The following is a 22,579-nucleotide window of genomic DNA, read 5'->3' as shown; positions in this document are numbered from 1 at the left end:
TATTACTTACGTTCACCATTTCCCAAGCATTGTGTTACACGATATTGAATACCGCCGCCACAGCTTTTTGTGCATTGGGTCCAGTCCCCTAATTTCCATAAATACTTCTGTCCTTTGGTGTTGTTAAGTGAGGGCAAAGTGAATTCGTAATGAATGCCAACATTTAATTCATCGCCGCGCATTATTACCTAAAAAAACACATACATATACTGTGTAAACTAAGTACTAATAACACTGAAACTGGTCGGGAGGTATGCACAGCCACGAAGCGTTCGTGGATTTGGATTCACCACTTACGTGGTTGTTTTGCGATAAAGACACTCCCCGAAGGATATAGGTCCTATGAAAAAAATAGACGGCTATGAAAAGTGGATGAACTGGCAAAGGCCGGTCATCATTAGACATTACTAAGGCGGTCGCGGTACATCGACCGCCTACACCAATAAAAAGTGTCACATCTACCTACGAAAAAATTTGGCGAACTACATCCAAAAAAATAAATCAGGATTATCTAAAATTATCTAGGATGACCGTCACAAGTACAGGAGATTGGCTATTTGGCCCACACATAGAAAGAATGGGTGGGAATCCCCTTAAACGCCAATCATTTCATCTGCGAATGTCCAGGCGGTTTCGTGCTATCCTATTTGGGAGCGATATCAAAATGCTCCATAAATTACATCAACAGTTTTGCTGAACTAACCAATTGGTTCGAGTAAAAAGAAGCTGATTTAAGGAAACTGAATTTTCTTTTTGGGCGGCCACCGTGGTGTGATGGTAGCGTGCTCTGTCTACCACACCGAATGCCCTGGGTTCACACCCCGGGCAAAGTAACATTAAAATTTTAGAAATAAGGTTTTTCAATTAGAAGAAAATTTTTCTAAGCGGGGTCGCCCCTCGGCAGTGTTTGGCAAGCACTTCGAGTGTATTTCTGCCATGAAAAGCTCTCAGTGAAAACTCATCTGCCTCGCAGATGCCGTTCGGAGTCGGCATAAAACAAGTAGATCCCTTCCCGCCAATTTGTAGGAAAAATTAAAAAGGAGCAAGTCGCAAATTGGAAGAGAAGCTCGGCCTAAAATCTCTTCGGAGGTTATCGCGCCTTACATTTATTTATTTTTTTAATTTTCTTTTTATTTTAAAGTTAGAACGCCAATACAACTAATTTCAATAAGTAAATCCACTTTTTATCCTTTCAAAGGACCAATAAAAGATGTATGTTCTACACTTCTCGCTGTCTGAGCAGGACTATTTTTTTTCTTTCTTACGTATTGGCGGGAGCTACGTATTTTATGCCGACTCCAAACGACATGATGGCAGTGGCATCGGCCAAATGAATTTTTGGAGATAATACTTTCATGGCTGATATACACTTTCTAGGATGGCCAAGCCACTGCCCAGGAGTCACCCCGTTTAGAAAAACTTTAAAAACGTATTATTAATGTTACTCTTCCCGTAACTTTTACGTAGGAACTGAAAATGAATTTTCGATGATATATTACCCATCTTACTTAAATAAAGTTTTGAAATACGTGATTATAAAGATGAATAAATGATTTTATATGTGCAGTCAAACTTAAAAACGGCATAATCAATCCTTATTCTTCCTGTTCATAAATCTTATGTATGCCAGATTTTGAGTGAGTTATAAGCCTTAAAGAAGAGGTCATAATACAGCAAGTAGTAAGTAGCCTTATGTACGTCTTATTTTATTTGGTGCATAAGCTAATAGCTTGTAATAATTCCTGATTTAAGCCTTATTTTATATGGGCTATAAGCTTTATACATACCGTTACCTTTCAGATAAACCTTATGGCTGATGACATAAGTACAGAAAGGAAGGAGTATTATAAGAAATGCACCATACAGCTCATATTCCTTATGTTACTGAGGCTTCATGCCATAAGCCTCTTGGTCATATGAAATAAGCCTTATAAAAGGCTCAAATTTTTTTGGTGAGCAGGTGGTTGAGTAATAAAAGTAATATACACTTACATTCTATACATAACTTACGTGCACTGCTATCGCATTTTCAATAGGTCGAGGTATTTTAATACTCTCCCTTTCGTTTTGCCTATCATAAAGGCTCTCGGTGCCAGCAATATTAAATTCTCCTGGCATTGATATAAGGCCATCGCCATTTAAATAATATTGAGTACTGTTCTGTTTTGAGATACCGAGAAAGTTTGGCGAATTGTTTAACTCCTTTATTAGTATGTGTCGCGCCTTAGCTGGTATGGTGACGAGTTCTATATATCCATCTGTGGCATTAACATTTTCTTCAATTATTTCCTGAAAAAAAAAATTTTTTTTACTTTTTGTTTATATTGGATAAGTTTTCTCGCCAAAACAAATTTTAATTTTTTCGACTGGCTGTTGGACATTCGTAAAAGGGCATATTATATGTATATATATATATATTTTTATTTAAATTGAAAATATGAACTGTGATAAAAAGTTTAAGGAGGTAATGCATCAACAGACTATCTGATGCATTTCACGAACATATATGGAACAATAATGGAACAAATTTTTTATTTTTATTTTATTTTCTTTTTTCATCAAATCGTTTAAGGTTGAATCTGTATGTGCTTAAATTTTCTACTCAGTTCACAAAAGCGAAGAATATTAAAGAGAAATCATTTTTTAACAGATCGCTTGAAAATCAGGCTGAGTGAATACCCTTTATATGATACAGTGGCTAACAAAAGTATTTGGCAATCGAAGCTGATTATGAAAACCTGTGTTTATATGAATTTTGCTTTTCACAAGTATTTGTAAAAAATCTAAGTAGAAGCTTTTTAATACTTCGTATGGTAGCCATGATTTTTGTAAAAGATTTGTAATAGATTTCCCCAACTTTCTGCAAAATTCTGTCGGAATTTTTTCCCATTTTTCAAAAAAAATAGATTTAAGGTCACTTTTCAACTAAATTTTTTGTTTGTGCACGTCATCTTCTAGATAGAACCAAACATTTTCTACCCGATTTATGTCTGTACTTGAAGAAGGTGAAGGTTAGTATTCATTGTTTAACATCATAAGCTGTGTTCTTGGGGTCGATGTCTTGTTGAAATAGAAACTCATTATTTGACATGCTGATTTTTTCGGCCCTGGAAATTTTAATTTAGGATGGGTAAATATACTTGCGTATCTATTTTACCTTCTTAAAAAAAACTAGTTTCCCTACTCCCTTAACGGATATACAGCCCCACAGCATGACAGAACCCCTACCGTACTTCACGGTTGTTTTTTAACTAACTTTTGAAATTAAAGGCTTTTGCGGGTGACGTGTAACAGTGTCAATGGAACTATCAATAACTATCAACAATATCAATTACATTAATTCTAAATCGAAAGAGAACTAATGTCAACTGGCTTAAGTTCGATTTAAGACTATTTAACGCCGCCCACGCAAAAAGGAGCTGTGAGAAATGAGACTATGAATCTGACGTTGAGTCTAGCCGATTTATATATTTTGATTCCCTTTAATTTCCATAAAAAGCGCCGCATATATACGGTACTTTCCGAATAAATTTCTAAAAATTAAAAAAGTGGGCAGGCGAAAATTTCGAAAAATTCATAGTTTGATTTTTAATTCCAAATTTTCATTCCATATTAATATATTTACTGGCATTAATTTCCAAAATATGCAAAATATTGAAAAAAACGTTTTATTTTTTAACTTTGGAAATTAATTCGAAAAAATATCTTAACCCAGATATGCCGAGGGTAATACATGTAGTACACCTGTTATTTTCAAAATATTTCGTAAACAGTAATTTAAACTAAGTAACCAACATGTCGCTGTGCTACTGTACAAAACAGACATCATAGTTGGCTTTGAAAACAATTTCTGTTGCAATTCCTTGATTGCCTTTTTTAATATCAAAAATGCGAGTTTTGTGCAATTGTCAAAAGTATGAAGATGTCGCGTAGAGCTGGATTCGATCCGATTTTTTTAAGAATCGATTTTTTCAATTCGATGCTAGAAAAAAATTTATTAATCGATTAAATCGAAACGAACAAAGTTTATCTAAATTTTGCTTATTCCTTGTAATAATGTACTTACTTACGTACTTAACCATTTACTCGATTTTTCCTGACAAATAAAGCAGGCAAGGCCGTATTCATCAACTAAAAATTCTCGGCTTCGCCTTGGATTTTGCACTGTGGATGAGCGAAAATCGATGTCTCGAATGTGCCGATTGAGCTGCTATTAGTGTCTGAAAATTATCTAATTATTGAAAGAGTTTAAGCCCTTAAATATATAGTCGTGTAAATGGACACAATGAAATTATACTTATATACGAACGAACATCGAGAACCGTGCGCGCAGATTATATTAAAACCTAGTAGGAAGTAAAGGAACCCTCAACTCGTAACACGCGTTGCACAAACGCATGTCATCAGCAGCAGAAGTACTACTCACATATACACACGCATATGGATACAAACTACAAATATACATGTACATATATGGATGGTACCCAAGTATGAATTTCGAGAAGTTACTAGACCTTAGGAGAAATGGGTGGACGAGACAACAGAGAGTATAAAAGCAGAGAAAGCTGAGTAGTGCTGAGCTAATACAATATGCTCGCAATGAGTTTTGATTTCGAAATCAAAAAAAAGACAGCCTACGAAATTTTTGTGATTGTAGAAGCATAAGTGTGAGAAGAAAAAATTTAAATTTGGGTACTTTCGGTTTTTGATTACAAAAACAGAAACTTTTAAACAGCAATATATCGGCACTCTGATGTTTGTAAGTGTACCCAGCCTGTATTAGCAATATAGGACCATTACATACATACATATATGATCATACCAAAAAATAGATAAACACATTTTCAATATATTGCTTACCAGAAGTGCGCAGAAATTTCTTCATCTTTCTCTCGAAGCCAACAACACAATAAAGCTAAATTTATAAAAAGCAGATAGTGATGAAAGCTTCGATGCCTAAAGAATCGACCGATTTAAAAAAAAAAAAATCGATTCTACATTTGTAAAAAAAAAGGCCGATTAAGAATCGAATCGAAATTCAGCTCTAATATCGCGTAATAAGAAAAAAATATTTAAGCCTATTTTGTTTTATTCTGTTTTTTGTATATTTTTATTAAAAATAGTTGTAGAAATTGAGGTACACCAGTAGTGGAAGTGTAAAACCCAATTATATGTGATCTTTGTTGATTTATTTGCTGGCGTACTACATGTAGTACGCTCGGCACTAGAGTACAAAACAAATTTAAAAAAACAACAAATTTTTTGTTTTCCGTTTTTAACTTTAAATGAAATAATAAGTACTCTAGAAGAATAAAAACGATTTTTCCTATATAACCAAAAATTACTACTTTTTCCTTGTGCATGTGCCGAGCGTACTACATGTAGTACACCCTACAAAATCGTTAAAAAAAAATTTTTTTTTTTTTAATTTATCTTAATTTCTGTAATATTTTAGGTTAAAAGTCCGGTATTAAAATAAATCGCAGCATAATATGAATAGAAAATTTGGAATTGAAAATCGAGTGATTTTTTATTCCAAATTAATTAATTATATTAAATTTTTTACTTCTTGTCCTAATAACCAACTAATATTTGGAATCAAAATTTGTGTGACTTCTAATCCAAAGTACGGTGGTGGGGGGTAATGTCCAATGAAATGAAAAGAAAGCAAAGGAAGGTATTTCAACCATTGGGCCTACTCTGGTATATGAAACTAAGCTCATATCAATGATCGCAAGAAGGCAATTGTTTTTATATCAGCCTCCTTAATGAGCAAATAAAGAGCGTAAACGCTCCGATTTATACATTATATTATTTGTTGTTAAACAATTGAACAATTTCCATAGTTCTATTATCTATTCTTAGCCTTGGTCCTTTATGACTGAATGTATGTATATAAGGATTAATCGTATTTCAAGACAAAAACAAGCAATTTTTGGTTATTTTTATTTTTTTTAATCGCAATTTAATTGGTTCCAGTTCAATTGTTCATGCATATACGCCTTTTCCCATAATTATTTGCTTTTTACTTACTTTTACAGATTTGCACTGATCATTATTGCCACCACATACTCCGCAATCATCTTCTTGCATTTCGGACTCCACAATCCAATCACATCCAACTTTCTATAAAAAGGCATATATGTATATTTAGTTTTTTTTATTACAACAAACATACACCTGCGAGTTACAAAGTTATTTTATTCTTTTTTATTTCCGTTAGCTCAAAAAGAAACTAATGAATTATGCAGGGTTAAGAAAAGCTCTTCATTGATAAATCCGTATTTATTTTTTTCACTGAATTCAACAAAACTCATTATAAATCTATTTCTTTTTCAGAGCTAACAAACTGAATACTCTTCTCCTCAAACTCATTGAAATACTTGTCACTTCTGTTGCATCAAAATTTTGTATATTCTCACGCTATCCTCGAAAAAATCATACCGAAGGAGCGTTTGGCTCATTCGCTCCTTCGTATTTCATTACTTAGCAGCTCTTTTCATTTGATAAATTCATTTCCTTTAAGACCACGTTTACATATGCACTAATCTAAAATAAATCTTCAATAGATAATCTACGCGTTTACATATGCTCAATCCTTAAAGCCCCGTTACATAAGCAGTTTTTTATGTAGATGCGTTTAACTCAATCCTATGGATTATGAGTAGACTGCACGTTTTTATGGAGAACGGTAGAGTCAGCAACACTGGAGCCATCTGCCGTGAAAAGGTAGTCAACTTGCTACTTTTGTTGCAAGCAAAACATAAGAAGAAGAATTTGACCTTTGCTTTGGCTAAGGGTGCTTGCGAAATTATTTTTCCCACTCGTTGGTTATTTTTCTAACATTTTTCACAGTTAAAAACTCCAATTAACCGATGAGTAGGACACAAAATATGTTAGAAAGTATATAAGTATAGTATAGTGAGAACGTTTGTAACAGTGATTCGCAAAATTTTGTATGTGAATGGCCAATGCGAAATAAACTTCAATTGCCAAGTCTGAAGTTCCTTGATATTTACAAACTCAGCATCTTGCGTGATTGTGACGACGTTAATGGAATGCATAAGATTGCGTTGAATGAAAAACTCCATTGTGTCTCGGCCATTAGGAACTAAATTATTATGCGGCAATTACCCACCGACGTGTACCGTACGTACGGACGTTGGTCGTACGAAACGCGTTTGACCGAACCCTCAAGCCCGTACGAATCAATGTGTGCGTCTGTGTACATGTGCATAAGATATTTGTGTGTGAATTGTTTACAGATAAGCACTGTTGCCATTGACCATTTTGCATGCATGCTTATGGAAACATCAACTTTTTCCAATTTAATTTTTGATGTTGCAAAAGGCTGGAATTAATATTAAATAAAAATAAATAGATTACATATATATAATCTGCACTTTTACATAATTATTTCGAATTATTTTCACAATTTTTCAAACTTTAATTAGGAGTTTTTGCATAAAACTGCAAACGGTCAAAAATTAGCGCACAAAAGTTTACTAGGCAACTCTGTCTAGTGAGAGAGCGATCAGCTGACACGTTCATACGGAAAAAATCAAAATTGTTTTGATTTCTACGTTCCGGGCTACGTACGTACGGGCGTTGCACGTCGGTGAGTTTTCGTTTACATTGCACACTCATAAGATAGGTCGTGCCAGCTGACACGTTTTTTCTACGTACGTTCGTGAGTAACCACGGCTTTACCTGTCATATTTTCACGTTTCTCTTTTATTAGAGATTACTTTCTAGAGGTGGTATTTTTTCTATGGAAAAAAATTCGCATCTCTAAAAGTTGTTCATAATTACCGATTATCGAAGGGAAACATTTGTATGGGAAATCTAGTTATGTAATTAACCATTAGGAGCTAATACGAAACTGAAGATAATCTCGTTATACATATGTATGTGAACTAGGTCTAAAAGTGATAACTCATCAAGGCATTTTCTAAGCTGCCAAGCAAATTTTTTTATATACTAGCCCCTTACTTTTTTCTAAGAGCATTTTTGAGCTAGACCAATAGTATTTGGTATCTAGTTCACATAGATCAAGGTCAAGCATTGTGAAAAACGGAGCAGACTATGTTCGGAACTTTTCAGGATCTCTTCTTAGTTGCTTGGAAGCAATTGCGAAACTTCCTTAAAATCATGTTCTGATAATTTCACTCTATCCGTGTTTTTTTTTCGAGTTACTATTGTTTCGGTAGAATTCATCGATTTAAGTGAACCGAAGAAATCGATAGCCTCTACCGAAAGCAAAAAAAGTTAGTAATGCTCATCCGTATATCATTGTCGAATAAATAACTCAAATATTCAGTAAAGCAAAACGTTGTTTATTGACAACACTACTTTGGTAGTAGTACTTCAGAATTATATTACCCGCGTACTTCAATTACAGCGTTTGCTGAACAAGCAGAGTGGCAGCGGAAGAGGCTGTTCTTTACTTGCGCATTTCGAGACACATATTTTGCAAACGAACGCTCATACGCAGAAGGTTTAATGTAAAGAATATATTTATTTTAGAATCAAACAACAAAAAATTATATTTATATCATACTAGCAGGGCACTTGGCTTACTTTGTGACAAAACTTTTACAAAATTGGCAATTTTACCTTACAGATTCCATCGATGCACATATCTTTGCTACCAACACGACAAGGTGTGCCATCCTCCACCGTTTCGCCCCAATTCGCTATTATGGTATCATCAATATCAGTACACATAAGCTTACACGGATTTTCTAGTGACAAAAAAATAAGTGAATTACATATGAAATTTAAAAAATTTTGAGCGTTGCTACTCACTCTTATCGAAATATGGTAACCATTTGTAGATGACACCCTGATAGCATACATTATTATACTTTGAACATTGTTTTCCACGAAAACTTATTTCACCAGCCGGACATTGTTCGTGGTTACATATTTTATATCTACAATAATTCCATGGTTAAATTTTATAACGTAAATTTGCAAATTCATACGTATGAGTGTGTGTGTGTATGTGCGCACCTTTTTCTTTCACCAATACAAAAGAGGCCTCCATTCGCAGGAACTGGATTATTACATTCACGTTTCTGGATCGATACGCCGCCACCACAAGTTCTTGAACAATCACTCCATTCAGACCACTCGCCCCAGCTGCCATTAATAGGTGGAGCTTGTTCGTTTGGGACACATTTGCCATTTTGACACCACTGCAAAACCCATACATACATACATATACATAAATAATAAGGGCGTTCCAATTTGCTTTGCAACTCTGGATCACTACCAAACTTCACTGGAAAGATCCGGATCAGTTTTATGAAGGTTGGAAGCACAGGGTGCCTGTTATTTACAAACTTTTTTTCACCCCCTAAAATTTTAGTTTAAAGCTCACGGGCGCCGTGGTGTGATGGTAGCGTGCTCCGCCTACCACACCGAAGATCCTGGGTTCACACCCCGGGCAAAGCAACATCAAAATTTTAGAAACAAGTTTTTTCAATTAGAAAAAAATTTTTCTAAGCGGGGTCGCCCTCGGCAGTGTTTGGCAAGCACTCCGAGTGTATTTCTGCCATGAAAAGCTTCTGAGTGAAAATTCATCTGCCTTGCAGATGCCGTTCGGAGTCGGCATAAAAACAAGTAGGTCCCATCCCACCAACTTGTAGGGAAAATTAAAAAAGGAGCGCGACGAAAATTAGAGGAGAAGCTTGGTCTTAAATCTCTTCGGAGGTTATCGCGCCTTACATTTATTAGTTCTTTAAACCAATGCGATATATTTTCAAAAATTATATGGGATTTTGCACCTGAAGAGATAAACTAGAATACCATTTCTAAACAACGTGGGTCGGCAGTTTAAACACATCCAAAAACAGAAAAGTATTCTAAGCGGAAAAACTATTAATCTAATATGGTTTAAAAATAATATAATATAATTATTCTATCGACCTAATAGTTTGTTTTCAGACTTAAAGTCAAAGTTTATGTGGTGTCGAATGCAAACAAATTTACAAATATCAGACACCACAGAGCATATGTCTGTTATGGCTTAAACATGAACAATCCGTCACCGTCACGACGTACGCCGTTTTCAACAGACAGCGCGGACGTGGAGAAAAGTGAATATTTAAACCAATTTCGAAAAATTTCGGAAGTGGAAAAGTTTTTTAAACATAGTCACGAAAAATATCTAAAACATAATAAAGTGCGTAGAAAGGAATGTAACATTAAGAACCACATGGTCATAAGGAATAACCGCCTAAGTATTATGTAAAAGTATAGGTCTAATACGGTTGTTCCTTATGAGTCATTAGTTATGCCCATATGATACTTGATGCGTTGGAATACAATGCATGACGGGGTGCTAAAGATTGATCTACCAGAAAACACGCAAATTGTGGGATAGGCTGATGATATTGCAGTGGTAGTAGTGGCCAAGAAACTGGATCTGCGTCAAGCATTATGAAATGACACCGCAGGAAGAATAAAGGAATGGCTGACAAATACGGGACTGGAGTTGTCTAGCCAAAAGACAGAAGTGGTATTAGTAAGCTCCAAACAGTCGGCAAACGAGTTAGTCTTAACTGTTGGGGATCATCAAATCAACCCAAAAAATCTCTAAAACACTTAGGAGTGCACGTTGACCTCTAAGTTAACTTTCAAAGAGCACTTCAGAGCGGTGGAAAAGAAAATTACCAAAGTTAATGAAGCACTTATGCGAGTAATGCCTAACATTGGCGGTCCGAGCGAAGCTACCCGTAAGTTATTTTCCAAAGTAACCAGCTCCATAATACTATACGCAGCACCAGGGTGGTACGGATCTAAACGGACCCATCAAAATGATATATTAGCAGCATACCGACTTGCAGCTTTAAGAATAGCAAGTGCTTATCGGACGGTGTCCGACGCCGCGATCCTGGTCCTAACCATGTAAATCCCAGTGGACTTGCTGGCAAGCGAAATGGCCAATCTGTATAACAATAATATCGAGTGACCATCTGAAGACGCCAAGAAAATAGCAACGAGACAAACAATGGCTAAGTGGCAAGAACGGTGGGAGGCCTCGAATATAGGGCGTTGAACCTTCACGTTAGTTTGGGTCATAGCTCAATCGAATGAGCGGAAGCACGGCGAACTGAACTACCATCTCACGCTGATACTACGGAAGCATAGGAAAGAGAAAGATCCTCTTTGCCCAAGGTGTATCAAATAGTTAGAAAACGCAGAACACGTCATGTTCCACTGCCCCCGTTTCCACGAGGAAAGAATCACCTTGCATAGAGTTTTTTGGTAGGAACCTACCACGAGAAATTTAGTATCACAAATGTGCAACAGGAATGAATGCTGCACTGAGCAGGCGAATCAGTGGCGGTTAAATCGACAGTGAGAGAAAATAGCGGGAACCTGGACGCAGGGACAACAGTAGCCTCTTAAAAGATGAGAAATATGGCACGCCACCCTTAAGTAATGCGAAAGTGGTACCGGGTGGGCAACGTTTCCAAAACTGGGGTTATTTTTTAGTCTACGGAAAAACGGTTGCTGCGACGGCAGCATTTATGGTGCATTAGGCATTTTTCAGTCCTCGCGCCAAACAAGAAAAAATGGTACTTAATGTTGCAAGCTTTTCTGCGCACTTGATACTGTTTTAGATATTTTTCGTGACTATGTTTGAAAAACTTCTCTACTTCCGAAATTTTTCTAAATATTTTGCGGTAAAGACTTTTCCACATTAACGAAATAAAAAAGAAGGAATCAGCTGAAAATTTGCTGCTATCTTTTTAGTCATAGATCTTTCAACATACCCTTTAGTGAAATCAGTTATGATAAAAATGTCGGGCTTAGAACTAGACATAAAGTACCAAATAAGCACTAGTTCGATAGTATCTAGATTCGACATAGTTCACTATGACAATGACAAGCAACTTACGTACATTTGAGTCAATTCATATTAAACATGCCTTAATCCGTTGCACCGCAATGTAATATATTCTGTGGAAAAAGGTTCCAGCTGAAATATTTCGAACTTTCGCCTGGATCAGAACTATCTAAAATGTGAGTTGATATTTACAATGCAGACATTTATGGAGTGGTTCGGAAATATCAAAAAATTACATTAAATAGTATTAGAAGCAACTTGTTGAAGTTCAGTCTGGTTCGGATTCAATGAAATAATAGCAACAAACCAAATAGTTCTAAAGTGAAAATTTGTATATAATTCGGAACTAAAGAAAACGTAATGCAAAGGGGATAATGTTCACCGCCTAGGACATCCCCATATTGAATTCGCCAGTCGAAATAATTGAAAAGAAATGGGGCGAACTAATACTAGTTCCGAATTCATTAAAATCGCACCAGTTTTAATTTAAAGATTTTCCCCACAGGGTGTGTATTCATATAAATATTGTGATAACTTTAAGAATTCACCTTTCCATCACCACAACTGGTTCCCGGTGCAGTCGGTCGCATATTTGTTACACATTCACCGTTAACACGGCACCATAGTGCTGAACAAATTTCATTTAGAGATGTGCACGATGATGCATTGGCATCGGTATCGGTTAGATTGAACTGTAAACGGCATTGTCGTTCGGCATCGAAAAGTACTCCTGGTGGTAAAGCGGGATAATTATACTTATTAACGGGTGTTGGTGCATCATCTAAACAATCGCCAAAACCTTGACTGCAACGAACGACAGAAAAACAATACAAAATTATCGATAAAAATAATAAAAGATACACAATTTCATCACATAACACATCAGCCCAAATTGGTGTAACTCCAGGCTAGATAGAATCATAGCATTCCGCTTAAGCCACTCTTGGTGCGCCCGTGTCCTACTTTATCACCAAAGTACAAATAATACATTTAACGCCATTTATTTTCAATCAGAACTACGACGAATATAATGTTTGGGTTACACCATTTTTGCGTCAATATTCTCATATTTTGTATGGCAATACATTCTTACTCAAGGAAATGTGTTATATATTTACGGCTACAATTTGACCAGCAAACTTGCAATGTATCAGCGCCAAAGGTGGGCGTCATGATGTGCACTATGGAGCCAATGCGAGGATGGCAGCCGATTTTTGCAGTATCATGGAACATACCAAAGCTATGACGAGCGTAAATATAAAAATAAGACCAAAAATTGTTAGTTAGTTACTTCATATAGCTATTTATATAGTACAACCATATACCCCCATTTTGTTTATAACTTCTTAGGGTTTAAAATTATTTGGAAAATTTTTTAATTTTTTAAATTTTAAGTTAAAGAAAAAAATTAAATTTTTATGTACTTTGAAAATTGGCCAGAATTGGCGTATGGCTGAAAACGGAAAAAGGATATTGACAATAAAAAAAGTTCTCCAAAATATTCGCAGAGTGTTCTTTGATCGTAAATATTTCTAGTTTACTAACAAAACCCAAAAGTTTAAATTTTTTGCTGGAAAACTAAAAATGATAAATTTCATTTTTGAAATGTGTTGCAATTCATAGATTCCTTTTCACAACATTTTGTTATACATGTAAGGTATTATGATAGTTGTATAATACAAATGTGATAGTTCAGTAGAGCAAGCTACTGCGGTCCAGGGCAAGTCGGTACGAAACCAGGCTACCGGTTCTAGATTTTTTTTTATAACTGCAAGCAACCCAGTTCTCATTGACCGGCATATGGAAAGACGGGCATAATTTACATTTTAAACCAAATTTGTTTGGTCATATATGAGGAGCTCCAAAGCAAAACGCAGTAAGTGCACCCTTAACTTTTTTTGAAATATGGATGGGATATAACACCACTTTCTAAAACCTATTTAATAATCGCGGGTTCGAATCGAGCTCAAGGCCTAACAATAATTTTTTATCATTATTATTGTTATGATAAATTTTTTCTTAATTGACAAAATTTTTAAATTAGAATAGAAGAAAAAAAAATTTAGGCAACTGCCAAAGCTCGTTGTATAGATCCATTTCGGGAACTGCTAAATTCCTTCATCGGCAACGTTTAGGCGCCGCTGCTATAACCAATTTATCATAACAATAATAATGATAAAAAATTATTGTTAGGCCTTGAGCTCGATTCGAACCCGCGATCTTAAAATCAGTAGGCCGATATAACAACACAAATTGTTAATACATCCCAGAGCACGGGGAAAAGTGTCAATAAAATATGACACTATGGCAGCATTGCCATCAAACAAGTCCAATTTTCACATCCATTCAGCAACAGATGTCGCAGTGTTGTGAATATCAATTGGCACGAACCAGAATAAAAGTAGGATTAATGAAGACAAACAAAAAACCGCTGTGATGGCTGAATGGTTATAGCAGCGGCGCCTAAACGTTGCCGATGAAGAAATTTAGCAGTTCCCGAAATGGATCTATACAACGAGCTTTGGCAGTTGTCTAAATTTTTTCTTTCTTCTATTCTAATTTAAAAATTTTTTCAATTAAGAAAAAATTTATCATAACAATAATAATGATAAAAAATTATTGTTAGGCCTTGAGCTCGATTCGAACCCGCGATCTTAAAATCAGTAGGCCGATATAACAACAAAAATTGCTATTTAATAATCTTTATGCGAAGTAAAGAACAGAAAATTAAGCCATTCTGGAAAATTCCAAAAAGTACGTTTAGTAGCAAAATGATAAAATTTTATGCAACTTTTACATTTTTTGAGTTGAAAATTGTGTTTTACTTACATGAATGGGGAAAGTTGTGGAGTACTAGTATACTCCTTAGACCTAGTTTACATATAATCAGCCCTATTCTGCACTTCGAACTGAACTGAAATTTTCTCAGTTTGGTAACTTTGCTATTCTGCGTTCCGTTTTCATTCAGTCCAACTTCGAAAATATCGATTCGACGTATCCTACACTTCGAGCGGAGTTCCGTTTTTCTCAGTTGCAAATCAGTTGACGGAGATTGTTTTGATTTTTATTTCCGCGGGCTTTAAAGCGCAATTTTTTTTTTAAATATGTACGTAAAATATATATACATTGATGTTTATAAAAATTATTTTAAGACAAACTTTTTATTTTTTGTGGTTTTGCAGGACAACAAGTGCAACACCAGAGCAATACGAAAAATTGTTGAAAATGCTGTCGACAAAAAGAGACATTGCACAAGATTTCTCAAGAAGGCCTAAAGAAGAAGTGCAGGCGTTTTGGAAAGAGGTTGCATCGTTTTCAACATCATTAAAATGTTATCCTTACCACCATAGCATTGATGCTATAAAATCCTTTTCTGTTATAGTAAAGGAAATCTTCTTGAGATGTTTTAATATGTGTTCCATCTACGCTCTTTACTACACCTAGAAAGGCAGCCGTAGTATGAAACTCTTGCTTCGCTTGCAGTTTTTCCTCCTCACTGTTTTGAAATTTTTTCCACTCCGGATAAAGCCGTCGCTCCGTTAGATCCAGAAAATAGGGTAGTGACCTGGAAACGGTTGACTGACCCATCGCCTTATTGTAATCTGTACCAACACCATACTGGTAGCTGCCTTCAGCAAAAAACCTCAAAGCAGCCATTACGCGGTTAATTGCTGTTAAGGAAGTCAAAGTATTTCTCGGAACTTCTGCATCAAATATATGTATCCAAGACATACTTAAATGCGTCTTTATTTAACCTAAAGTTTTTTTAAGTCTAAAAATATTTAACATGTATGAAGGTTTAGCACTTTCAGCACCAACTTTCAATTCATCGCTCATCCTTAATGAATCACTGATGTTCCTCAATCTCCGTCTTTCCACTCTCACGTCTACATTGTGGGACGCATTGTGCTCCTCTTCAATTAAAACTGCAACGTCTAATGTTTCCATAATTTATTTATGTTAAATAAATGTTAAATAACGAAATATTCACTAATTTATAAATTTTTCACATATATTTCTTTATTTTATTGTGTTCTAATTTCATCAATTTCTCACATACAGCTGATTTCGAAAATTCGTTCATTCTTCCTCTTCTTCTTTCAATTCAAGCGGAACTCAGGATACCTACTTTCAGCTCAAACGGAGCGGAGAACTGAAACGGACTTGTAATGCAGAATAGGGGTGAGATTATCTTCATTTTCGTACTTAACTCCTAATTATTAATTAAATAACATTATTTCCCATCTATATATATAAAAAGAAGTGTACATTTTGATTGTCACTCCATAACTCGAGAACGGATAGAAAGATTGCCATGAAATTCTTAGGAAAGATACAGGAAGGAGAGGTGATGGTTAGTTGATTTTGAAATCCCAAATCGGTTTAGCCATATATCTATATATATATAAATGAATGTTTGTATGTATGTCATCGATTAATTCAAAAACTACTGGACCGATTATTATGAAAATTGGTATATATATGTATTTTTCCACGGGGAAGGTTTATATAATGAGTACTTTGACACTGGGTATTTTTCGTACCCCTGGGCGACTAGGGTCTCGAGATATAGGCCAAAACATGGACCCGGGCACCCTTAGAATGTGTTTATACAATATGGATATCAAATGAAAGCTGTTGATGAGTGCTTTAGTACAGGGTAGTTTTCATACCTATTGGTGACTAGGGTCTCGAGATATAGGCCAAAACGTGGACCCGGGTACCCCTAGAATGTGTTTATACAATATGGATATCAAATGAAAGCTGTTGATGAGTGCTTTAGTACAGGGTAGTTTTCATACCTATTGGTGACTAGGGTCTCGAGATATAGGCCAAAACGTGGATCAGGGTAACACTAGGATGCGTTTTTACATTATGGGTATCAAATTTAAGCTGTTGATGTGTGCTTTACTACAGATAATTTTTTATACCGCTGGGTGTCTTGGGTATCGAGATATAGGCCAAAACGTGGACACGGATACCCCGAGACAATGTTTATACAATATGGATATCAAAGGAAAACTGTTGATGAGTGCGTTACTACAGGGTAGTTTTCATACCTACTGGTGACTAGGGTCTCGAGATATAGGCCAAAACATGGACCCGGATACCCCTAGAATGTGTGTGTATTTTGGATATCAAATGAAAACTGTTGCTGAGAGCTTTTAAGTAATTTTCATTGTGATATTCGATTTAGTCGCATCAACCTGGCAAAACTGATAAATATGCATGCGAATCCGAAATAAAGTCATGAATTAATAATACCCACATACCTATTTACATACGTCCTATTCGATTTGCCTGAAATTTGGTATATAAATTTGCCTATATTAGTATTTACGATGCTTTTTTCCGGGAAGTAGACCAGAGACGGACTGGGACTGCGATTAGGACTGGGACTGAGACTCGGAGTGGGACGGGGACTGAGACTCGGAGTGGGACGGGGACTGAGACTCGGAATGGGACTGGAACAAAATACATACCACCCTCTGGGGCTGGCAATAAGATATGAAGAAGAATGATAAAAACTTGAGAGAAGAGAAATGAGAGAAGGAGACTGAGAAAGAGATAGAATGAGACGAAGATGGAGATAGATGAAGCGAAAAATACGGAGGGAGGAGTGAATACAAAGATTAGGAAAAAGTGTAGAGGGGCGAGGGCAGATTTAGACGGAAAAAGCTTATTAAAATGTATGCAGATATACCAAATTTAGGGCAGAACAACGTCTGCCGGGTCTGCTAGTATGAATATAAAAATTATGTGCCTCCTTTTTAGGCTGTACACTTTTTTCATTTATCTATAAACTTGTTGTGAGTCCCTTTATGCGTTTTGGTTTAGTACTCCCTTTATGTAGTAGAAAAGGGTGTCAAATTTAGGTTTAAACTTGTAACCGTTCAATTATCCTTCGTATACATATGTATGAAATCCCTGCACTACCCCGTTTTACTTTCATTTTGTACACTGTGCAAAAATGGTCATTAAATATTGTTCTATAGAATGCCATATGAATTTCAATAAATAATAAATTTACTTGTGTCCCAATTCGTGTGCGATTGTATGCGACAACATAATGCCATTATCTTCGTTAACACTACAAGATTGCTTAGGCTTACACATCCCACCCACATTGGCCAATCCGAGTGTCCTGTTAATCCGAAGAAATATTTATTGTAAATGAAAAGCAAAAACTTAAACCACTCAATATCTTTTTAATTTTGCCTTACATGCAGTTATTGCCGCAGATATTTTTTCGTGTAATAAGAATGGCTACATCATGATGATAGGGATCGTTTTCGTTAACGGTATTCAGTTTATGCTGCCATCTGGGGGTTAAACGAAAGAAGTCATTTTTAATATTTGAATTTTATACGTGCAATCATGTTAAAACATTTTTATATAAAAAAAATCAATTTCTTTACGAGAATAGACATACGAACACACAAGTTGCGTTCCAAGGAAGCTTGATCCAGATACCGACTAAAATGTAAAATGCAAACGCTGCATAATATCTATCAGGATCAATTTTGGATCAACAGGTTTACTCTGCTGATTTGGTTTTTTATGGAAAATTTTTGACAGCTTACCCTCTTCACTTGGCTGCACCTCCAGGTATATGCACTTGGGCATCCTATATATAACATGTTTTCCACTTGGCAACTATAAATTTTTACTTTAAGTCTAAAACCAAATTATTAAGGTCATAAAATAGTTACATTATATTCATTTTAAGCCATGATAAAAATCCTGTAAATTTTTTATTTGCGTATCTACAACAAAATATGAAAAATACAAGAACCACAACATAATGTGCAATTGTTTTTGACAAAGCTTCTGACAGAAGTAAATGATTTAACACCAGCCTTGGGGCGATTGTTATTTAGCTCAAAACGCCTTTTTTGGTAGCTTTTTCGACTTTTTTGTACATGTTTTAACTGCCGACCCTTTTGTTAAGCATAAGTACTCTAGTTTTTTTAAGTGCAAAAGCCCATACAATTATATATGGAAAATATATCGGATTTGTGGCATGGTTTAAAGAACTAGTTATTAGTTTGATAATTTGCTTTGAATTTTTAAGTAAAATTTTATGGAGCGATTCGTGAAGAAAACTTTGAACATAACAGCCCCCCGTTATGTGTGCACATTAATTGAGTGCTGCCAAATCTCTTAGTAGTGATCCGGATCGGTCCAATGAGATTTGATCGTGATCCAGAGCTGGATGGCTCAGTGGAACGCCCTAACAGTATCAATAAATAAAAACTGTTTTAGCTTTTGTTAAGGCTGTTTTACAGCAGCCAATTTATGTAACATCAACCAAAGTTACAAGGCGATAATGGTTGAATGTCAGAAAATCGACCAGAAAATCAACTGATGTAAAGATACCTTGCGAATATGGGGATAGAGCTTGAGTAGTCCTGGAGTACTCCCTTGCGAAGGGAAGTAAATATTTGCTTTTTAAGGCGGATTAACATGAACGCGTTGGTCGAGTTGCTGCGCTAAAATAACAACGAGAAATTTTGCGACTTTGTTCGCTTTTAGGACCGATTTACAAAGAACGTGATTGCGTAAAAGCGAAGAAAGTGGCAAGGCGCTTCACTGTTATCTTATGGCATTGTCAAAGAGTCAAGCGAAAAAACTCAGCAAAAGTAGTTATGTCTTTCATACCTTATTTTCACTGAGTCTTTTCCAGTTGTCTATTCACAAAAGCTTGCTATGCCGTTTCACGTATAAATTGTGAAAAACGGTTCTATTTGCAGAAGGGAACATTTCTGTTTAATTTAGGGTGCTGTTAGTCTTATATAGCATACATATAAATGTTTAACCCTCTTTCATGCTGTAAAAACAAAAATTCGTTTTAATTTTTAAGAGGCGTTTATTGTGAACGATTAAATTGTGTGAACTTTTTAAAAACTTTTCTCAAAACCAATCGAAGGATATCAATTCATTAATTTTTCGAGACTAATTTAAAACCTCAGGTTGTTTTTTGATAATTTTTTAAAAACAATATTTACTTTATCACTTCGAGCATAAATTCATTAAATTTTTTATATCTGCGAATAATATTTTTGGAAGTATCTACTAAAAAGAGGTCGAAGGAAAAACGAGTTGATTACATTATAACGAATTTACTGCAAATCGTCTTATTTGCAACCTTTTGCTAAGTTCGAATCACTTAACTGTTGAATAAATAACTCCAATATTTAATAATGCAAAATGGCCAAAATAAATGGTCAAAATAACACTTCTATTGCTCGACAGATAGCGTGCTTAATCAAAACTGATTATCGCACCTCTACTGGTGTTGCCTTTTATACTGTTTGGTTTACTTGTTGACATTTCTAGGCGGTTCTGTTCTAGAATCTACTAATTGGTTATCTGCTATAAGCTTCTCAGCTATAACTACAGATGCACAATTTTTATAGCTTCTCTCACAGCTCATGCGCGTGTGTTTGTGAGCGACACTTCCACAATTATATTCCATATCTCAGATAAGATATCTGCATGTGTTTGTGCGTTGCTTCTCCGCTGCGTGTACGTACATAAGTGTAGACATAATGATTGAATTATTGATGTGCATCAAGTTACTGCTTAGCATCGGCTTAGAGATGGCAGTACCCCTTAGTGTTGCTAATATTCGTAACACTGCCCTCCACCTAAGTCTGATCGGTCCGATCAGACAAATCTCTCGATCGAAACGCCGCTAGCATCTCCAAATGTACCACTCTTCTACTTCGTGGTTTCCCAATGGTTTGCATGCGGTAGATGGTGTCACTGATCCTCTTCACAACTTTGTACCCGCCTTCCCAACTGCACCGAAATTTGGATGGAACACCTTTCCGCCGGTGAGGGTTGTATAACAGTACCAAATCTCCCTCCAAGAAACCTTCCGAATTATTGTTCTCATCGTACCTGCGTTTCATCTTACTACTCATTATCCTGGATCGTTCCCTCGCACTCTGTTGTTTGGCCAATGAACTAGTTCGCAGAGCTTGCGCTTGACGGATTGACTTCGCATAATCAGTATCGTTCCCACGTTTCACAACAGTGGTGCGCCCTGGCTTGAAATCACCCTTGCATTCTTTCTGGAAAATTCCTTCAGTCGTTTTCGTGCGTCCCTTTGGTTCTGTCAAGCCAGTGGTTCTCTCGCAGGTATTTTTGATTTCGCTTTATTTGGCCCATTCGTTCCATAAACTTTTACCTTTGACTTTCGTGGTCTTTGTCGACTCTTCTCCACCAGTACTTGATTACTGCTGAACCCCTTTTCCAAACTGAAGCTAAGTGGCACATCCTGGTTCTTATAGCGCATAATCTTTCCCCGCATATCGATCCTGATGTCATGGTCAACTAAGAAGTCCACTCCCAATATGACTTCAACAATCTCCGCCACAATGAATTTGTGTAGAACCATGATCTTTCCAATTAATACCTCAGATACCAATTCTCCCTGGACTTGGTTATACTCGCCAGTGACCGTACGCAGCCTTGCTCCAGGTAACGGTTTTACTCTCCTGTTGACCAAGTCAGATCGGATTAAGGAATGAGATGCGCCCGTATCTACAGTCAGTACACGCTCCTTGTCCTCCAGCTTTCCTTTGACGGCAAGACTGCTCGATTTTCTTCCAATTTGCGACACAGATATCACAGGACATTGAATAGCTGGGGCAAGTTTTCGTTCTTTACATCTGACACGCTCTTGCTCATCTCCTCCAGCTTTGCGTTTACGGCCACCCACATTGTTGGAACTATTAGGATCAAGATCACAATGACGTGCAATGTGACCGGGCTTCCCGCATTTGAAGCATTTGATAACTCTTTCACTCCGCTTTTGCGATCCTTTCAGCGCCTCCAATATTGCGTCTACCCACTCTGGCCTTTCTACTTCCACACAACGTGCTTTGAAAATTAGCTTACACAGAAGCGACGCTGTTTCCTGAATCAGAGCTTGTGACACTGTTTCTGCGAATGTTGGCTTTGTGTTTGCATATGCAGCTCGCTTTGTTTCGACGTCCCGTATGCCATTTATAAAGCTCTGAATCCTTACCCTTTCAGTGTATTCCACGGGTGCGTCCGTATTTGCCAAATGAGCCAACCTTTCAACATCCGAAGCAAACTCCTGTAATGTCCCATTTGCTTTTTGGTAACGGTTTTGCAACCCTATTTAATATATCTCTTTCCTGTGCTCGCTTCCGTACCGTCGTTCTACAGCAGCTATCAATGCGTCATAACTGTTCCGTTCGTACTCTGGAATAGTCTGTAAGATTTCGGCAGCTGGTCCTTTCAATGCCACGAAGAGTGCAGCAACTTTATCTTCAGCATTCCAGTTGTTCACTGTTATGGTCTTCTCAAATTGTAGCTTAAAGACCTGGAAAGGAACAGAACCGTCAAAGGATTGTGTTTTTACCTTTGGATTACTCGTTGAAACTGCTGGGCGATTTAGTTGCAACTGCTCGATACGTCCTCTCAAAGCATCCACCTCGGCCTCGATTTTTTTTTTCAAACTGTAAAATTTTTGTATCTTGCGCCTCCAACTTCGAGAAAATACGTCCTTCTTGCTCTTCCAGTTGAGCAGAGATCTGCGATGATATCTGTGCTGAAATTTGCTCCGACATTTCGGATATTCGTGCCTCTAGTGCTTCAATCTTCGCTGTTATACGGTTCTCCTGCGATTCCAGCTGAGATGACATTTGCGACGACATCTTTGATATCATGCGTGTCTCCTGT

General features: G+C 36.4%; 1 protein-coding gene across 8 annotated transcripts in view; it reads right to left on the bottom strand.

The window, feature by feature from the left end:
- AdamTS-B (ADAM metallopeptidase with thrombospondin type 1 motif B) overlaps nt 1–22,579 on the bottom strand; it is a 73,682-nt gene that overhangs the window by 3,005 nt on the left and 48,098 nt on the right. For all 8 annotated transcript variants that reach the window (XM_067786267.1, XM_067786266.1, XM_067786268.1 and 5 more), the window contains 10 exons: nt 18,085–18,183; nt 17,892–18,005; nt 12,954–13,100; nt 12,409–12,664; nt 9,016–9,200; nt 8,809–8,936; nt 8,617–8,744; nt 6,034–6,126; nt 2,011–2,289; nt 11–188 (listed from right to left, as the gene is read on the bottom strand). In XM_067786267.1, coding sequence (XP_067642368.1) covers nt 11–188; nt 2,011–2,289; nt 6,034–6,126; nt 8,617–8,744; nt 8,809–8,936; nt 9,016–9,200; nt 12,409–12,664; nt 12,954–13,100; nt 17,892–18,005; nt 18,085–18,183 — 1,607 coding nt within the window. The remainder of the gene's footprint in view (nt 1–10; nt 189–2,010; nt 2,290–6,033; nt 6,127–8,616; nt 8,745–8,808; nt 8,937–9,015; nt 9,201–12,408; nt 12,665–12,953; nt 13,101–17,891; nt 18,006–18,084; nt 18,184–22,579) is intronic.

This window comes from Eurosta solidaginis, chromosome 4, assembly GCF_040869045.1.
Source record: "Eurosta solidaginis isolate ZX-2024a chromosome 4, ASM4086904v1, whole genome shotgun sequence".
Taxonomy (NCBI): Eukaryota; Metazoa; Arthropoda; class Insecta; order Diptera; family Tephritidae; genus Eurosta; species Eurosta solidaginis.
This window is presented reverse-complemented; position numbering and strand designations above follow the sequence as displayed.